Source organism: Colias eurytheme, chromosome 13 (genome assembly GCF_061535395.1).
Source record: "Colias eurytheme isolate Ceu_HAF_F1 chromosome 13, ilColEury1 Martin Lab GWU primary, whole genome shotgun sequence".
NCBI lineage: Eukaryota > Metazoa > Arthropoda > Insecta > Lepidoptera > Pieridae > Colias > Colias eurytheme.
In genome coordinates, this window is record NC_142992.1 from 7757212 (window position 1) to 7777983 (window position 20772).

The window sequence follows — 20772 nt, forward strand, 5'->3', positions numbered from 1 at the left end:
TCCAATTTACATTTTTCTTAAATTAAGTACTTTCTACTTACCGTTATAAAAAAGTTCATTTTCCTTCACACTATATGCATGATATAAATCTATATGGCACAATCCGCCATGGCCAGGAACATGTTTTTAATTATAAACGATGGGATTTTGAATCCGTTATACTAGTTATGCTTATCAAAACTTTGTTTTATTGTTTTGACTGAAAGGTTTATACAAATATTATATGAACATAATATAACATTATGCAGACCTATCCTTTTCAAACGCACGACGTTTAAATTTTGAAAAGTATTTTATTACTGTGCAAGAATATTTATGGAATCGTTATTTTTTTACTCGGCATTAAAACCATAAAAAGAAGATAAAATCAGTCAGAAAAATCAACATTACAGTAACACAGTTTGTAATCATAGTAGAATAGAGAAAAATTATATGTGAGATTTCCACAGAACAATAAAAACAAATAGAAGTGCGATAATGTCATAATTAGTATGAAAACCAGTGTCGCCAAACCCACACATTTAAACCGATAGTTATACAGTACACTACAAGTAAACTATGCCTTTGATTGGACAGCTTAATTTGAGTAAAAACTGACTTAGGTTATAAATTCAGCATTTCAATATGTACCCTAACGCACCATGTTACGGTTTATTTTAGTATAACATCTCTAGGTATATTAGCTGTTTTGTTTCTCATTGCACAGAAATTCCAAATTCGAAAAACATTCAGCTACTCCACAACAGAGGGCGTTAGTTTTCGATAGATATAACTTTGAACCTCAACACATAGAGATAAGGTTGAAATTTGTGTCACTCAACATTAATGACATTAACTTGATATTTATCTGATGCTATGCCCTGAGGGATGTCAGCCTTGTTATCGATATCGAGATATCGATAATTCACAAATAAATATTTTTTGTGTATTTTTTTTTCTTTCTATTATACGAGTATAGTATAATGTGTCACATTTTGGAGTATGTTTATTACTACTAAGTACGTCTTTTTATATTATTATTATAAAATAAAAAACGGAATAGAATAGTATTAATCTATATTTACAAAATACAAACAGAAAATATGCATTATTTTAAATCTTGGAACTGCCGTAGGTTTGCTGTATCGATGGCTTTTGTTAGACTGCTTAGTGCTGTTCGGCAATCGGCATTCAGTTAACTCGTCACGTTGCATTTATCCATTTCTCTTTTAAATTAGCCTCTTTGGGAAATCTGTAAATAAATTGGACAAATGAAAGCTAAGGAAAAATAAAATAAAATTTAATATTTAAGTATAATGTTTGTTTTTTCTAAAGTATCGTATATTATATCATAATGTCGATATGCACCACAAGCATCACTAAAGCGACATTCGTTTGTTTATTGCAATAATATTCCAGAAATTCTTGTTTGCTGTTCAATCTATAATAGTACTAATTTCTTACGAATTAAGGTTCATTTTGACTAGATATTTGTATACAATTTTGACAAATTACAAGCGAAGATATAACATAAAATATTATATGTAAAATAAATAAAAATAAGACTTACCGATGGTATGAAATGCCTCCATTGCTGATATTATTTCGTCTGCTATCATTTTTGCACTCTTATACCGAACAACACGTCCTAATTAATGAATAAATACGGAAAAAAGGTTTGACAGCTGACAACCGACTCGAATATTTTTCTGCGCACAACTGAGAGCAAGTTAGGTGATCTTACCTTACAAGTGACACGTGGGCCACGCCCACATCACACTTCTATCTACTTTACTGTTCTGTGGAGATTTCTTACTGAGACTATAGTTGAACGCTACTCGATACAAGATGGCGCTAGGTGCAGAAAATTTATTCTATTTATATATGAAATTAAATTCACTTTTAGTTATCAATTAAGTTTAAGGTGATTTTTGATTTAAGTATTTGTATTTGAACGGGCTATTTATTATATTATAAATTATAATATAAAATTTTGTAGTTGCTCCACTTTAAATTACTTTGGAACTGGTGAACGGATTTAAATAGTTTTTGGTTAATAGACTCCGCTTGCAATAGGATACACAGAATCATGGACCAATAAACTAAGAGCATAAGGTATAGTCCATGATCATAGAATATACAGGTACTCTAACGCGCCATGATAGAATGAACTAGGTACAGGGTGGAGCGCCGACGAGCAACTTGTTTATTGTCATAATAATAGACTAAAAATTATATTGAGCATATAGTTATAAAACAGATTGATTATAAACTATATAAAGGTACACCGTACATGGAAGGTCGGGGAAAATGAAAGTCAAGACATTGTATCATATAAATTTCCATATATTATTATCACTTTAACTTAACTAAATACCTACTAATTGAGAAGTTGGTATCGTATACCAAGGACAATTACCAGAGTAATACTTAAGTATTTAAATTAATACTGTCGTATTATGTATTATTGATGAAACTACTTAATTTAACAATGGGAATGTATAGTGCATCTTTCCTTTACTACATATTTTAACGTATTTTGTTTACAATTTTGGACTTGACTTAGGCAACAAACGAATACTTGTTACAATTAATATTTTGTAAATTGGACATTTCCAATAATACCTAAGTGAAATAACTAGGTAATTATGTACATTATACACTGAGAAATTGTTATTTATAGTTCCCAGAGCATGGGTTTGGGGTAGGTATTATTTGTATGGGTATCTATTATTTTGTATATTAACTATGTGTATATGTATTTATGTATAATAATTATAGTAGGATCTTAGATTAAGGACCAATCCTTAATCTAAGAGTAGGATATTGTTTATAAAATATTACAATATTCATTTTTTTTATTACGGCTAACCGAGTAGGTAGATTTATAAATAAGCTCAGATCAATGACATTTTATTTTATATAGGTACCTAGTTAATAACATTTTGACTTGGTCTACCGTCTAAGTCAGACTCAAGACTTTAGAAGAATTAGCTATTACATTTGTACAGTCAATTACAATAATATAATATTAAACAGATAGGTAAACATAATTATTAACAGATTAACAGAACCGTGTTTGAACTCTTTATACGATAAACGTAATAATTAGATTTAAAGTGAAAACATTGGTATAATTGCCTATCTAAATTCCATTTTTTACAACTACACTAATTAAAGTAGCACAATCTAGATAACGTTCTATAGGTAATAATAATAAAAGTGTAAATAAATAACGTGAATTTATAGGACGTAAGTATGGAACACTATTGTATACCTACTTTATATTATTTTTTACATAATTAGAGCATTTGGTGCATCAACATACATCGTAGGTACTAACTAACAGCGATCTACATTACTATTATGATGACAGATTGATAGGTAATAAGGGTTATGATTTATGAACTCTATTAAATTAAAAAAATAAAATAATATTGTTATAAACAGGTCCAGAAGTTTTTACCTACCTAACCTGTAGTACCTAGGTAGGTAAACTTGTAAGATTGAAGTATTGTCGTATAAGGCTTAAACATTGTTGTTTTTAATTCAAAATCCATATTATACTTATGTATAAACGCGTTTGTGTTTTGAAGAAGACATTGATCAAACGATGTTACATTGTTTTGTCGCAGTGTTTTCCTACGCGCGTTATTTTTTTTTAACCGAGTAAAGTTCGTTAACCATAACATTTAGTAGGTAGATACGTATGTATAAACTTAGGGGACGTTTACATTCAGACATATAATTATGTTGCTTTCAGGGTATTTATTATATTAGACAATCATATCTAAAACCGTTGGAACCAGCCAAAAAAAATATCGTCTATACTAACGAGCCTAGAGTTAATAAACGTCATTATGGGAGTCATAAAATTGAACAACCAAATATTCATAAAAAATAGGTAGTCATCTGAATTCATTACTTTTAACAATACTGTAATATAAAATCAATTTTCATCAATCATGCTATGACCAAATTGCGGATAAACAATAGCCTATAACATCTATTGTATGTATAAATAGCTATTTGTTAGTTATAAAGTTCTGTCTTTTCTCTTCCAATAAGATTAAGTAAATGCATTAGGAGCACATCTAACATAAATTCCCTTCATAAGACTAGTTCACGTTAATCCATGCCAGCCACATCGCCGCCTTTTCTAAAGTCAGCGTTCGCGTAAATTGCAGTTTTGTTCCTATAAAGAGCGCAAATAATGGATCCCCTGCCGCGATATCGCACCATTCCGTGACCTTTTGCCCGTAAACCGTTCACGATGTCCTAGAAACAGAATAAATATAAATATAATACATTATTGTTACCAATGCTAACTATATGATCGTACCTAGCTAATTTAACCTAAAAACGCCATTTTTGTTTATCAAAACAGATAAACAATGACCGATAACCATTTCTTTCTGTATAATTTTGAGTGTAAAATCATCAGCTGGTCTTGGCATAGCTCCAAATTTTATAAACCCGCTAAAAGCTGAAAGCTAGCCCAAATTCCCGAAATAGAGAGCATTAAACATCTTTGGCCAAAAAGCAAAATTCATATTTTACAAGTGTGTCGATAGAGATGGAAATTTTACTGTAATAAATTATATTTCTCATAAAATTTTGAATGATTGAACCGAAGCTTATTGATTTTGGCTTCGCTGTAGGGTAGGTAGGATGGAAATAAAATTAAATAAGTACATATAATTTCAGCCAAATTGGTTTATTTTTTTATGTGCGATTATGCAGCAAATATTTTCATATTATTTTTTACGAGCAATGTATATAGAATTATAGTTTGAATTGCAAGAACACATAGGTACCTATTTTTCCAATTTTCTTTTAGTTCCCCAAAAAGTAGATAAATCTTAAAATATGAACTAAAAAAAATATAATTTTTTGGCCAAACAGTTGCAAGTTGCAGCTTGCAAGAAATGATAGTTTATCCAAATAACTTATTTTGAAAGTTTATAATTAACTAATTTGTGACGTAAATATATTAAAGAAATCTTACCTCTGTCAGTCCATATTCATATTCAGCGTACATCGGGAATATCTGATGGTGGAAGCGAGCTGCGTCGACCGCTTCTTTGATCGTTTGGCCGAACCAAAGTTTGCGCATTGTTACCTGAAGAAACAAGATTTTTATATTTGATTGATTAAATAAACACCCCATAATAAATAGTCAAGAGAAAATTATTTCCGTATGGAAGCATACTGATCGTGGAATCAAAACAAAATTTGATCTAATAATTAGAGCAATTTGATGACAGGACGTCGTCGTATTTTTAGTACTTAGTTCCTTCTCATGAACTCGAACAATAACTGGGGATAAATATAACATATTATATTATTTTGAGGTCTTACCAAAGCAACAGCCGTAGTAATCTTCGTGCCACCAGACGCCCCAATGACCATCTTCGCGTTACCACTTTTATCAACAATCACGCTAGGGCTCATAGACGACAGAGGCCTCTTGCCCGGCGCTATGAAGTTAGCTGGAGATGGCTTGATACCAAAATAGTTGGTAATGCCGGGGGAAGAGAAGTCATCCATCACGTTATTCATCACAATGCCCGTACGGTTTGTAGCGAAGCCTGCGCCGAAGCTGTTGAAGGGTTATCATTATTACCAGAAGATGAAAGAAAGGAAGAAATTATTTAATATTTATTGAAGTAGGTACCTATATCTAATTAATAACTTATACACATTTGCTTTATTTTAAGAAATATATAGTTTTAAATGAGCTAAATCCATTTAAAAGCTGTCTCTGTTAGGTACTTTAACCAACTTTTATTGGATTTTGAATATTTCACTAACATTACACAGATGTATAGATGCTCTTATATTTTCATTTTTGCATGGAGTAAGTACCTATATAAACGTTAATTATTCAACACATGCAAAAGTATAATGTTAAAAAGAATCTTCGAGACAATGATGGGATGAAATTCAGACATAAATTTATTACAAATCCAATCAGTTACACTTACTAATAATTGATAGAGCTGGTCAAAGACACAGCGTCACCATTGTAACCAATGACAGAAATGTGTGCGGTCCCAGAGTCAGGTTGTTGGTACTCCGTAGCTCCATAATACGATGAACTGTTACTTGTTGAGGTATCGTTAATCCTGAGACGCATATCTATACCATACTGAGTGGAAGTCACGTTGCTAATGAGCTGAAAGTATATTAGAGAGATAACGATAAGTGTGTTCTGTTCTCTATAAAAAATAATTAAATAAACCGTATATATTATGTTTTGATGGATGGATATCAACAGTCAGATCACCTTAGGACTAAATATAAAAAGCTGTTTACATGAATTACTTCCTTTCTTTCAGATACTTCCAAGAGCTCTTGCAATTAAACTACGTTTGCAAGAAAAACACTTTAAACTATTTATTTTATGTATTTCAAAAATTAACTACCTCATCCAATTTCAAAAAGTCGACATCACCCAATTTCGTCCGCGTTGCATACGCGTGTTTGAAAGCTTCTAATATTCTGTGATAAGTGAGCACTGTGTTTTCTGTGCTGTTTATACTCTCTGGGCCAAAGTTGTAACCGCTCAAGATGTTTAAAATATTGACCAGGATCACACCACTGCTAGGAGGGGGCGGTGTGAACAGCGTATCACCGTGGTTCAATGGAACTGCTAGTGGCTCTGTTATCTTTGGTCTGAAAAAAAAAACACTAACGTCAGTAAGAAATTCACAATAACTGATAAACTTTATTATTACTTTCATACTAAAAAAACATCGCGTAGATACTCAATCACGTCATAAGTGATTAACTTAGTCAATATAATATATTTTAATTAGTCCGAAATAATAAAATTGGAATCCGGGTACCGAAGTGAATGAAACCGCGGGACAAATCCCGTTTATACATTGTTTACAAAACACTATAAAATTGATAAGATTTTAGAATGAGATCAGGAATTTCTGTAACTATTTAGTATAAGCCCATTAAATTGTCTTGGATTTGTTCCTAATTCTATTTTAAAACTAGGTGACATCTTTATATTTAAACATGGTTTATGCATTTCAACTTTCTAACAAAACTAAAACATATTTGCGTATTTATTTAGTTATATTAAGGTGATGAATTAATTTTTCTAACATTTACGGCCCTTTTCAAACCTTCGTAATTTTTATATTATTAAAGTTGTCGTGATGAAAATTCTTGACAAGAAAGTTCAATAGTAACACAATACGTCTACCGTTTTAGAAACATGATTCCATGATATTTTCTCGATAGAAAAAAAATACAAAGTTCTCATTGTTATTTTTTTATAATCTCTGGCATCTTCAAAATAACAAACGTAAAGTTACGACTTTTTGGATATTAACTATAAAATATACAACCTATACGTCTACCGATTTAGAATTTTGAAATATGCGATGGTTTTGAAATAAACAAGAAATACTTGAAATTAGCGCGCGACCAGCCAATATAGCGAGAGCCGCCCTGTACCTTCCTACCCCGATCGCTGCACGAGTCATTCCCGCTACGGCCGTCACACGGGGAACTTGTGTCGCTCGCGCAATCGTAAAAAAGGGTGACAACACGATAAGACAAAATGAGACAAATGGGGACAATAAAGAAAATAAGAAGAAGAAACATAAAGGTTGGAGAAAAAAGAATGCTTACAATTGGAACAAATTAATGAAGAAGTTGGTTTTATTTTAAATTTGATGATAATTGTATTATAGACGATGTTTGATATGTACCCCTGTTTTAAGTACATAACGAATGTGTAAGATTTTTTTCATTTATAGCATAGATAATCTTTTCAGAAATCCGGAATCCAGAAGGAAAATAAACCCACTGATTGTTCACAATGTGAACCCACTCCTTCGTAAGTACCTTTATTCAGTCAAAAATGTATGTTATCAACGTTCTACTGGTTTTATCGCATGATTCCATTTTTAGCAAAAAGCAACAAAGTGCAAAGAAATAAAAAATCATGGTGAACTTAGTGGAAGTATGGCGGACGTGATATGGAACAGGAGCTCATTGGAGTAGTATTATATTTAAAAAAAATACGAAAAAATTTCAAGAATTACATGTCTTAGTAGGTGGTAGATAAGTATGTTGTATAAAGAATTTGATGTTGATATTTATTTCATTTATACTTACTACACCTGTGCGGGAAATTGCTTAGTACTAAAACAGGTTTATATTCATATTTACATAGTAATGTGAGTTTTCATTTCGAAAAATTTTGTGTAAGTATATTAAATTGAGTTCCTGGGTGATCTGGAAACACAATTGGGCCCGGAAGATGACGCTGCAGTCACTCCTCCTAATCACATGAACCGATTTGGATGAATATTTGTGTGCACATTTCATTGTTGTGGGATGATTGGTTGATTCGTTTTCACATTAGCTAATATTATGTATTTTTGTTGTTAGAAAGTAAACTTAATTTAATGTTTATAATACATTATTATTGGTATAAATAAGCCAGTGTTCGTCTCACATTGCTGTACCTGCCTACCTACCCTACCAGGGCCTAACTTTGTTCTGGCTATTTTATTTTGATTATTTGTAATGAATAATTACAATTATAATAGAGTGCAAAAAATAAATACATGCGTCAATATATTTTGTATTTTTTTTTAAACAATTTTTCTATTTAAAAAAATTTTTTTCATTCCGACCGCGGCTTTGCCCGCTTGGAATTAGGTTATATCGTGAATCCTGTTTTATCCCACAGAAGTGTTCAGTTCGGATAAAAAGTATCCTATGTGTAAATCCAGGCAATTAGCTATATTTTATCAAAATTGGTAATGTAGTCTTGACGTGATTAAGTAACAACTAACAAAAAAATATACAAATTAACATCCAAAGTTTCGCATCAGTTTTACTGTATTAGTGATATCTTCCACTCTTGACTTTGACTGAGAAGAATTAGGGTTTATAACTTCTTTCAGAAATAGTACCTTTCATTTCTGGGCATGATGTAATATCTACGTCAGCATCAAATTCTATCTAAATCAATTCAGTAGTCCGCGTTATTGATTACCATTTCATTTTTTCAGAGTAACAATATTTTTGTTATTTTAAAGATTATTTATAACCTGTATTATTTTGTAATAAAGTAAACATTACGAAATAATAATAATTATTAATAATGTCTAAGTAGTTGTTGGAAAGAAGATTATTTGTTTATAAGCAAGAAAATAAAACCAATAAATCAACAATTGAATAAATGTATAACAATATTATAACTGTATGACGACTCCATACATGTTTGTCCCGAGTCGGCCAGCGGCAGCGCGGCGAGTTTGCAAGAATGACTTCGCGCACACCCGCGTTCGCGATAGCGAGCTATTAGACTCCGCCCGCCAAGCAGTGGATTTTTTTTTGTGTATCGTCTTAACAATAGGATATTAACCTTTTACGTAGGTACACTAGGTACACATACATTCAATCCACAATTAAAGCAGATTAATTTTGTTCTTTTTATAAACTATAAATAAAACAACAGAACTGATAAAAACAGTACCTAGGTAATTAATGTTATATTTTCATCTATCAGTTTTTGTTAATCATCAATTCATTAATTAACCTAATTTGGACTGTTTAAACCTAGTACAGCTGTATATTTATCGGATAACAAAAGAATACAATACAAGCTCTATGACAAGGAAGCGGTAACGTTTTAAATTAAAATAATTATTAAAATAACCTATTAGTTAATTGTACAAAAACAATGGCGATTTATATAGAGTGACAATTGTGATATTATTGACTTTTTGGATAAAATCCATTTACATGTCATAAATACTTTATAAATGTGTATTATTATACAAAAATATCTACATTGTTATTACCATTGTACATTGTACATAATATGTACCTAGCTATTATTTTATTGTATCAATGCCGTATTAGGTATTTAGGTGGATAGTTTTTAATAGCTCATTTTGTTTCGTAAATATAACCTTATCTTTATTATGAATTTATGAACATGTAGGTGCATATTGTATCATTTGAGTTATTTCAGTGGTTTCTTGTTTATTTTAATAATAACATTAGTCATAACAACGATTGATAATGAATGTTTATATAGAGAGGTAAATACATTCACATACAGTTTGACGTTTACCATAAAAGCACAGTTGATAAAAGTGACTCTAGATAACGATAGTTACTAATTATTATTCTGTGCTCTAGATGTCTTTACCGTTTATTGGAGAAGTATTTTACTTTGTATATTGTAATAAAAATGAAAATACAATGTAGCTTAAAACAGAAAAAAAATGTATTTAAAAGTAGTTACCTACTATAGGTACCTACAGTTTAAACAATTTAAGTTATGTTTGATACGTTTTTTCACTTAGTATTTTCGTATTTTTCAGGATCTATAATATCTATAAAAATGTATATAATATATATATTTCATACTTAGGTATCAAAAAACAACAATCGTCATGTAAATAATATATATAAAGTTTCTAGAATATGCTAGAGAGTGATGAAATATTCAATAAATATTTCTTGTAGATCGATGTTATATCGATGATTCATCGTGTTTTCATTTAACTTGGTTTTTATGCTTACTTATTCAGCTGTAATATGTAGGAATTTCATTTGAAATTTGTAACTTTATGATAAAATTGTGAAATAAAAGAATAGTTATTGCTCATTCATGTTTTTACTTTTTAATGATGAATAATTTGATTTCTGATAATATAAAACACAATAATAAATAGGTATGTACTATATACGTACCTAACTATATTCTCATTGATTAAGTCTTAATGGCTTAGCATGGATATAATAATTATGTACACAAATATAAATTAAGTGCAAGTAGTAGGTATTATGCAAGCTAATGATGTATTTTAGGAGAGAATATAGCAATTCTCAGACTTTGTCAAGAAATATATTTCATGTTAAAATAAATGAATCGTTAAGTTAAATAAAATGTTTTTAATCCGTTGGGTCTTGGGACTTAACGTTTCCCTTTTTCCTATATTTGTGAGATGTGTTAACAAAGAACGTGTAACGATATGGTTTGAACGACGAAATGAAGAAAAAAAAAAACTTATCGGCGAGGTATGTGTAACAAAACACATTATATAAGGTCATAAACTTTCCTAAGCGATTCGAAATTACTCGTATTGATATACTCACTCGTATTGAAATATGAATTTAATCCGAATCCTGAATTAAATGTTTGTGGACATCCGATATGTCATTTTTAACATCTAAAATAAATATTAAGATACTAAAATAGGTAATTATTTTTAAATAATGTATCACACAAACGCGAAACGGTGAAAGAGGCGCCGTACTTCCGCAGATATCACTGCAATTTACATCAAGCGCCATGAAATAAGCTCTCTCTTAATTAAATATGAGAAGTTTTATATATTTATATTTCCATTCGCAATTAACAGTACCTAAGACGTTAATAATATAATGTATTTTTTCCATAGTTGTGTAATATTTTAACAGTATTTCATAGCATTTTACCTGATATTTATTGAGCAAGGGTCCCCATAACTTTAGCTTATAACTTTATAAGGAATGTTTTTGACCTACATGGAAATAGCAAAAAATACTGGCTGGCAACCTTTGACATTCCGGTTTTAAGGGCGCAAGTCCTTAAATGGCTTATTAGAAACTATTTAGGTATATGATAAGCAGAAGATTGTTAATACATAAATATTACTACGCGCAACTGAACAGATAAGAATAGAATTGAAATAAAACATTTTTCATTTAAATATTTGAAACTACGGGAATTAAGTTGTCGTCGTGAAATGCGAAAAAGCCGGTCTGCAGGTGCGAAGTTAGGGATAAACAAGATGTTTATTCGTTATATAAATGTGTTTATGGAAAACAATGCTGTTCCCAAAGCGTAATCATCTCATGAATCTATTTTATATCCGAATGTAATAGGCAATTGGTTATTATTTATGATGGCAATAGAATATAATAATAGGGCTAGATAAATGACGTAACAAGTCTATTCTAGCACACGAAAAAAATACTTACTGGTAATTTTTAAGATCCTCAGCAGTTATGATACTTCCAACCTCCCGTAAGTCTTCCAAGAAGTCAACAGCCAGGCTTCCATTGTACAATTCATCACCACCGTTTTCTGCTATCCTTTCGAGCGTGTTGCAAAAGGCTTCACTGGGTTTCACGTTTGTTCCAGGTCTGTGAAACTGTTTATCTTTGTTCACATACGTTTTGCTGTGAATAATAAAACATTTTTAGTCGAGCAAGGCATGGTTTGAGTCACGTTCGCGCAGTGTAGTCATTAAATGGGTGTAGACAAATAAACGAGAAAAAAACTTTTTTGCAAATTGCACGATATATAGTTTTATAGAGCTGTATTATCCTGCAATATGTAATGCATGTAACCTGATGTATATCTATCTAGTAGACCAATCAAAAACTTACATCCCTTCTGACAAGTTTAGCTTAGGATCTGCTAAAAATTTTTTTACAATAACCATACCATTGCACATTGTAATTATTTGTTTGCTAATAGGCGATGCGGGGTAGCTTCCCGTAAGATAGAGGGCTGTTGGGTTATCTTTTATAAAGGTATGCATAAATAAATAATGACAATGACATGGATACACAAGAACAAGTTATTAGTTCTCGAGATATTTATGAGTAGAAAACCTTGATAATATGCTGGCGGTGTCAGTAACTATATGGTGCAAAAAATATATTTATTACATTAGCATTATGTACATAGCTGCTATTAAACATCTCGAAGTAAAATCTATCTACATTTTAATAAGAAAATTATATACACAATCGAACAAAAACTGCATAGAACAATACATTTGAGAGATATTGTATTACATCCTGTTTTTTGGTGGTATTTGATATTCTTTGTTGACAAAGATATTGCATTGGATAGATCATGTGACCATTTTATTTCCGGTTTACTGAATAAGGATCAAGCGGACAAATGCGACAAGTTTCAAGGTTCTGCGCTGTTTTCCTGATGCGTAAATAAAACTCGCTTTTATTTTGGCATAAAAGATAGGTAAATATTCAAATTTCAAATTAATTTATTTGCCAGTAAACACGGTTTTAATATTTGCATATATCGTGCTCGATTTTCTCTGTAGATAATGTTTAATTTCTATGGTTCATAGCTTCCCTAAACGAAACACGCTACCAGTTAAAAAAATATTTATATCAAAATAATTTTTGGTATGAGCACAAAATACTGATGGTGTGGGCTCACAATTTTTTTGGAGTCAAATATATATCTCTTAGTAACAAAAAGTGGATCTACAAGTAAATATAGTTCATCGAACTCCAATCTTATGCTTTTATCTATTACCTTGTTTAATATTGCGATTTGCGAAGCTTCCTGCTTCAGATTCATAAGACGAATAAACAGCTAACTACGAATATAATGATGTATAATGTAATTGATACGTTGTGGTTGTGAATAAGTTTATAAAGCGTATTGAATAATATGTGTGAAACCAATTAGTACGTCATACTTGTAATGTGATTTAATTTATAGATATTAAGGTACAGCTTTGTTTGGCTATCGGCCATTGAGCCACAAAGTACAGTATGGCAACAATAGATTATGAGCATGAAAATACTATACCTAGTTACAAATAGATAAAGAAATGGGTTTCACTTCGACATACTTGCCAGATATATTATATCATAGAAGATATTTCAAGTGTATTATCATTAGATACGCCGAAATGCAATGAATTTTAATTCTTACCTTAAATGTTTATCTTGTTTGATATAAGGCGCGATTTCCAATCCATCGTACAAGGGTTTGGATATAGTGTATCCATATTTACAAAACTCTAAGGTAGGCTTTACAAGGGTCGCCCAGGGCAGTTTGCCCCAGCGTTTGTGAGCTGCCCACATGCCTCGCAGTTCCCCTGGTACTCCCATTGCCAAAGGACCTGAAAATTTTCTTACATATAATATATAATAATTAGCTATAAGGTACCTATTCTACGGTAATCAAAATATGTTTTACCGGGCTCGGCTAAGTCTAGAATTTAGGGAAAGAAAAATCTTGTGTAAGTAATCCTAACTGTTGATAAATTTTACCCTAATTTATAAAGTCGTTTGTTTCATTGAGTTTACCATAATATCTACTTATACCTTTAAAATAAATTTAAGGCAATCTTGAATATGGTAAGATATTATGATTTATGATTAGGTAAATAAATTATAACTTTTGTAGTTAAAGATAGAAAATAGAAAATAACTGACTAGGTAACTGACTAGGTAACGGACGGTAAATATTAGTATTTTTCTTATTTCATATCAGTCTCTTTAACAATCTAAATAGCCAAAGAAAATGATAGATGATTACTACTGGAGTAATCACCCTCAACCATGTGCGACAAAGAAGAGAAATTTGTGCTCATATGAACTCGGTTTAAAGTGACTACAGTCGATTGCCAAACCAGATCGAAGAGAAAGCTATGGAGAGATTTTACGCAAAATGTTTGCAACATTTGAAACATGCGATATTTATTGTTTTTGTTTTTTATCTTGGAAACTCTGCGAAGCCTCTATTAGACTGGGGTAGAAGCCTTTAAAAATAATGAAAAGATAAAAAAAATCGCAGTCGGATGAAACCCATTACAAAAGGAGGGGAATATGATGAAAATAAAAGGAAAAATAAATTACGGTCAATCCGAGTTCGGGAAGTGGGAGGGGGGAGCTTTTAAGAGAAAAAAATGGTTTCTCCTGATTTCCGACAAAACTACAAGTCCTATAGAAAAAAGTTCAATGGCAAAGTTGTAGGTAATTAAAAGTTCTACAACTTTTGTATTCACAATTTTTTCACATAACCTAAAAATTTAGGTGAAAAATTCAAAAAACCAAGTTTTTGGTCTTTTATTTTTATCTACTTCAAACTTTATTTTTTTTCTACGAAATTTGGTGGAAACTTACTTTATTATGTCCCAAATACACTGTAATTTATTTGATTGAAAATATTTATTTTTTCGCCTTATTTTGAATTAATACCAAAAAAATAACCTAATTTTCAATCGAAAAGTCACCCGTCAAAATATCAGCTTTTTTCAAAAACTTGGGGTGCCTTTTATTCATTGAAATCTCTACTTTCATATGGTGTAAAAAAAAATAAACACCACTATAGTAAATGTTCTCAGGAAATGCATACAAACAGTGTAATAATGAGCTTTTACTAAATCAGGCACACTTCTTGAACTCTATATCTTCTCTTGTATCGGCTTTTCGGTAATATTTCAAAAGAAAAATAATTATCTGTTCTAAGTTTAATATTTTACAGCATATTCAAAAGCAAAATGATGTCGATAAAAACATTTCAGGTAGTTCGAGAAGTGTGCCTGATTTAGTAAAAGCTAATTTTCACACTGTTTGTATGCATTTCCTGAGAACATTTACTATGGTGGTGTTTATTTTTTTTACACCATATGAAAGTAGAGATTTCAATGAATAAAAGGCACCCCAAGTTTTTGAAAAAAGCTGATATTTTGACGGGTGACTTTTCAATTGAAAATTAGGTTGTTTTTTTGGTATTAATTCAAAATAAGGCGAAAAAATTAATATTTTCAATCAAATAAATTACAGTGTATTTGGGACATAATAAAGTAAGTTTCCACCAAATTTCGTAGAAAAAAAATAAATTTTGAAGTAGATAAAAATAAAAGACCAAAAACTTGGTTTTTTGAATTTTTCACCCAAATTTTGAGGTTATGTGAAAAAATTGTGAATACAAAAGTTGTAGAACTTTTAATTACCTACAACTTTTCCATTGAACTTTTTTCTATAGGACTTGTAGTTTTGTCGGAAATCGAGAGAAACCATTTTTTTCTCTTAAAAGCTCCCCCCTCCCGCTTCCCGAACTCGGATTGACCGTAATTTATTTTTCCTAACATTTTGATCATATTCCCCTCCTTTTCTAATGGGTTTCATCCGACTGCGATTTTTTTTTGTTTCAAAAATTATCTACTCTAGTCTACTATATATAACAGATAATTTACAAATTACACGGTAAATACCTACATACTTTTCTACCTTCACCTACTCTCAACTGTTTATTTTTTTGTATTGCTTTATTTCTATTATTATCGAATAATCTTTTGTTAAGACTGTTATCTGTACCACAGACTTCTGTACACTATTTCATCAAGGTTAACGGAATTCTATTGATCGCACGAAAACTATTAAATTATTTATAGTTATTTATAGACTGGGGTAGAAGCCTTTAAAAATAATGAAAAGATAAAAAAAATCGCAGTCGGATGAAACCCATTAGAAAAGGAGGGGAATATGATGAAAATAAAAGGAAAAATAAATTACGGTCAATCCGAGTTCGGGAAGCGGGAGGGGGGAGCTTTTAAGAGAAAAAAATGGTTTCTCTCGATTTCCGACAAAACTACAAGTCCTATAGAAAAAAGTTCAATGGCAAAGTTGTAGGTAATTAAAAGTTCTACAACTTTTGTATTCACAATTCTTTCACATAACCTCAAAATTTAGGTGAAAAATTCAAAAAACCAAGTTTTTGGTCTTTTATTTTTATCTACTTCAAAATTTATTTTTTTTCTACGAAATTTGGTGGAAACTTACTTTATTATGTCCCAAATACACTGTAATTAATTTGATTGAAAATATTTATTTTTTCGCCTTATTTTGAATTAATACCAAAAAAACAACCTAATTTTCAATCGAAAAGTCACCCGTCAAAATATCAGCTTTTTTCAAAAACTTAGGGTGCCTTTTATTCATTGAAATCTCTACTTTCATATGGTGTAAAAAAAAATAAACACCATCATAGTAAATGTTCTCAGGAAATGCATACAAACAGTGTAATAATGAGCTTTTACTAAATCAGGCACACTTCTTGAACTCTATATCTTCTCTTGTATCGGCTTTTCGGTAATATTTCAAAAGAAAAATAATTATCTGTTCTAAGTTTAATATTTTACAGCATATTCAAAAGCAAAATGATGTCGATAAAAACATTTCAGGTAGTTCGAGAAGTGTGCCTGATTTAGTAAAAGCTAATTTTCAGACTGTTTGTATGCATTTCCTGAGAACATTTACTATGGTGGTGTTTATTTTTTTTACACCATATGAAAATAGAAATTTCAATGAATAAAAGGCACCCCAAGTTTTAGAAAAAAGCTGATATTTTGACGGGTGACTTTTCGATTGAAAATTAGGTTGTTTTTTTGGTATTAATTCAAAATAAGGCGAAAAAATTAATATTTTCAATCAAATAAATTACAGTATATTTGGGACATAATAAAGTAAGTTTCCACCAAATTTCGTAGAAAAAAAATAAATTTTGAAGTAGATAAAAATAAAAGACCAAAAACTTGGTTTTTTGAATTTTTCACCTAAATTTTGAGGTTATGTGAAAAAATTGTGAATACAAAAGTTGTAGAACTTTTAATTACCTACAACTTTGCCATTGAACTTTTTTCTATAGGACTTGTAGTTTTGTCGGAAATCGAGAGAAACCATTTTTTTCTCTTAAAAGCTCCCCCCTCCCGCTTCCCGAACTCGGATTGACCGTAATTTATTTTTCCTTACATTTTTATCATATTGCCCTCCTTTTCTAATGGGTTTCATCCGACTGCGATTTTTTTTGTTTCAAAAATTATCTACTCTAGTCTATTACTCAAGTAACAATTTAAAAAAATTATATAAAAAAAAAATTATTCAATGTGAGTTGTGACCCGAAGAAGGTACATCAAGCTCGAATTAATTGATTTTGTAAAGGTTTTAAATCAAGCTAAAACAATCGTAATTCGTAGGTAAATAGAATATTTTGGTATATTTAATTATTTTAATTGTATGAATTATCAAATTTTCTGGGTTATTGTTCATCCTTTGTTTTGCTTATACAGATACTACCAACGACCTACAACTACGTGTATATTGTTGTTTGCTAATCCTGCATTCGAAAGCATTGTTAATTTGTTAACAAAGCTATAAAATCGCATGTTAAAAGGAAGGCAATTTTAATTACGAATGATTGTTTCCAACACGAGTAGCCTGAATCACGGTCATCGCCCTGTACTTTACCAGAAAATGATTGTTTCATATATTTTCCTATTGTATTTAACCTGGCAAGCGATAGTTGTTTATTTATATGATATTTATAACAATAAGCAGTAAATGAATATTATGATAACCTGATTAGATTACATATTATGTAGTAATCGTTATTCACTCGCACTGTTTAAAATATAATAATACTCAGTAATTAATGAATGGTAATCTACTTCACCAATGTGGTTTTGGGAAAACACTGAAAGCAAATAAACAAGCCTGTTAATTTTGTTTTTCTCATAATAAAGAATACTTATTCAACATATTTCTTTATTTGTATCACAAATGGATGTGACTAATTTCTTTTCTTGATATAGGTAACATTAAACATATCAGTTTATGAGTAAATTCAAACTAAATACTCAATAATTTAAAGTAGGTGTCGTTGTTCTAAATGCTTCTTTAGACAATATATTATCATAATATAGTTTTATCTGTCTTTATAAGCAATGCCTAGGTATATTATTAATAAGTCATAACTCATAATTCATTCATTATTATATAATATCTAATTAGTTATTATAAGTATCGACTGCTTCGTTTCAAAGTTTGAAACATTTCTATTTTCTATTTTGAAATGCTATGACCCCGATGCCGCGTAGAATCCGAAATAGAAATTTATTTAAATACAAATACAGATGTTTTGTTATAAAATAATCCTTCCATAACCATTCCATAACATGAATTATTTTAATAACTAACTTAACTAAGCTTACAATTTACAATAAAACTATTAAAAACATGAATACCTAGGTACTTTATGAACACAAATAGTTACCAAATAGGTAACTAAATTTCTTATGATCAAAACAAATAATTGTCGATGTGGCAAAATTTTTAAATTATGATTTATGTAGGTACATGTTTTATTGAACTATTTACAGTTCGTTGAAGACGATGAGACCACTACGGCACTGTCGAACAAAAATATTCTCGATGCTTCTAGAAGAGCTTGTTATTTGTTCTAGATTAGATACTCCTTAGTCCTTACCTTTAGTTGCCTTCTCGTAGTTTCCATGGAACATGTCCTGCGTGGCAGCGGCTGGTGCCTTTTCCCTTGCTATCACAGTATATGCTTTCTCCTCTTCTTTAATGTACACAGTCATGAAGAAGCCTCCTCCCAAGCCCATGCTCTGCTGGTTTAGAAGACCGTTGCAGAACATGGCCGCTATGGTCGCGTCCACAGCGGACCCATTTATTGAAAGTATGTGCCTGTTGAAAATTTTATTTTTTAGGTATAATAATTTGGGTTAATTAGGTATGATTGGATTCTACGGGCTAAAAGATATTTTGTTCTTTAATCCAAGTATGCATACGCGATCGAGAATTTTATTTCAACTACTTATATTGAATATACCTATTTATGTATTTCTGCCAATTTATTTATATAATTATTATTTCAATCAATGCAAGCCAACCAAATGAAGGAATAATTGTATTGGACACCGTCTTTAATTTTAAACATTTGAACAAACCAGAATTACCTAATATCCTATTATTATAATTATTGATAATTCAAATACTATGTCAAAATATCAGATCCAAGTAATCAATAGATATAAGGATTACAGTCAAAATATTTAAACTGATCAACAACTATGATGCAAGAGCCGCAGCGTCAACATGTAGGTACGTCACCCAGTAGGAGGATAAAATATTTCGTCATTCTAATGAACCACGTAATTATGAGTATTGGCTGTAAAGATACATAACAAGAAATGTTTTTGTTTTGCTACTGTGATTCTAATTTATCGTTATTCATAAAAAATCTTTAGTCAGTTTCACCAAAGGTGATAATTTAAAAAAAAAAAAAACTTTTTTTAAACTATAAACAAGGTACCTATGCACTATGAATTAATGGTACTCAAGAAATTTGGACTTATTATTCTGTGTGATTATATGCATTCAAGGAAGGCAGGTAATTTATAAGAGGTAAATAGGTAATCAATTAAGTTAGGTAGGTATGTAGCTAATCTCTGAAATGCGAGTAGATACAAGCATAGATAAGTTTGTTATTGTTTTTTGTTTTCTTATTGATAAGAACTTACAATAATAATGAACAATAACAATGCTTTAACATCTACGCATAGGTACCTATATACTATAATATATAGGTATGTATAAATGATTATTTTAGGTATTTCAACATACCTTTAAATTGTTATCTACTAAATGGCCAGAATATGGTACTTATTATACAATAACAACAATGTCACGTGATACAGTACAATGTTTCAATGCAGATATTGTTTGCCAAATAAAATCTAAAAATAAGTCTCGGTCACTGATCATTAGTCGCCTGTCGTTATCGGTTAATCAGTAAATAATGAAATTTTACGCATAGAAATATTACTTACTACATTAATTAAAAAAGCATTTGAGTGCTTATATATAAATATGCTTAGGTAGGTACTTATAACAAGTAAAAACTACAAAATCATATTTTATCAAATTAAATTACATTTTAGGTACCCTTTCGTTATTTAACTATTTATGGTTTTAAAATAAATCTTGTTAAAAGATCTACTTTAAAACTAATGCTGCATCTAGTAAGGTTTCCACAACATGTGATTCCTATACGACATAATAACTCGTTCACGTTAGTATTGTCCAAGATTAATAATTATAGATCTAAATCTCCTATTTCTATAATAAATGCCTAATTTCAAATAGCCTGTTATTAGGCGCATAAAGTATTTTAGCACAATA

General features: G+C 30.4%; 1 protein-coding gene and 1 long non-coding RNA gene across 4 annotated transcripts in view; one reads left to right on the forward strand and one right to left on the reverse strand.

Annotated features, from left to right (window-relative positions):
• Positions 1-2742: 2742 nt before the first annotated feature.
• LOC149903529 (glutathione hydrolase 1 proenzyme-like) overlaps positions 2743-20772 on the reverse strand; it is a 40860-nt gene continuing 22830 nt past the window's right edge. For all 3 annotated transcript variants that reach the window (XM_090109059.1, XM_090109057.1, XM_090109058.1), the window contains 8 exons: positions 19055-19275; positions 13715-13904; positions 11995-12195; positions 6408-6657; positions 5967-6157; positions 5341-5581; positions 4988-5101; positions 2743-4257 (listed from right to left, as the gene is read on the reverse strand). In XM_090109059.1, the coding sequence (XP_089965185.1) occupies positions 4108-4257; positions 4988-5101; positions 5341-5581; positions 5967-6157; positions 6408-6657; positions 11995-12195; positions 13715-13904; positions 19055-19275 (1558 nt within the window). In that variant the 3' untranslated portion in view covers positions 2743-4107. The remainder of the gene's footprint in view (positions 4258-4987; positions 5102-5340; positions 5582-5966; positions 6158-6407; positions 6658-11994; positions 12196-13714; positions 13905-19054; positions 19276-20772) is intronic.
• On the forward strand, positions 7080-8589 carry LOC149903530 (uncharacterized). The gene is made up of 2 exons (XR_016457422.1): positions 7080-7840; positions 7915-8589. It is a non-coding gene; the product is annotated as an uncharacterized LOC149903530 (long non-coding RNA).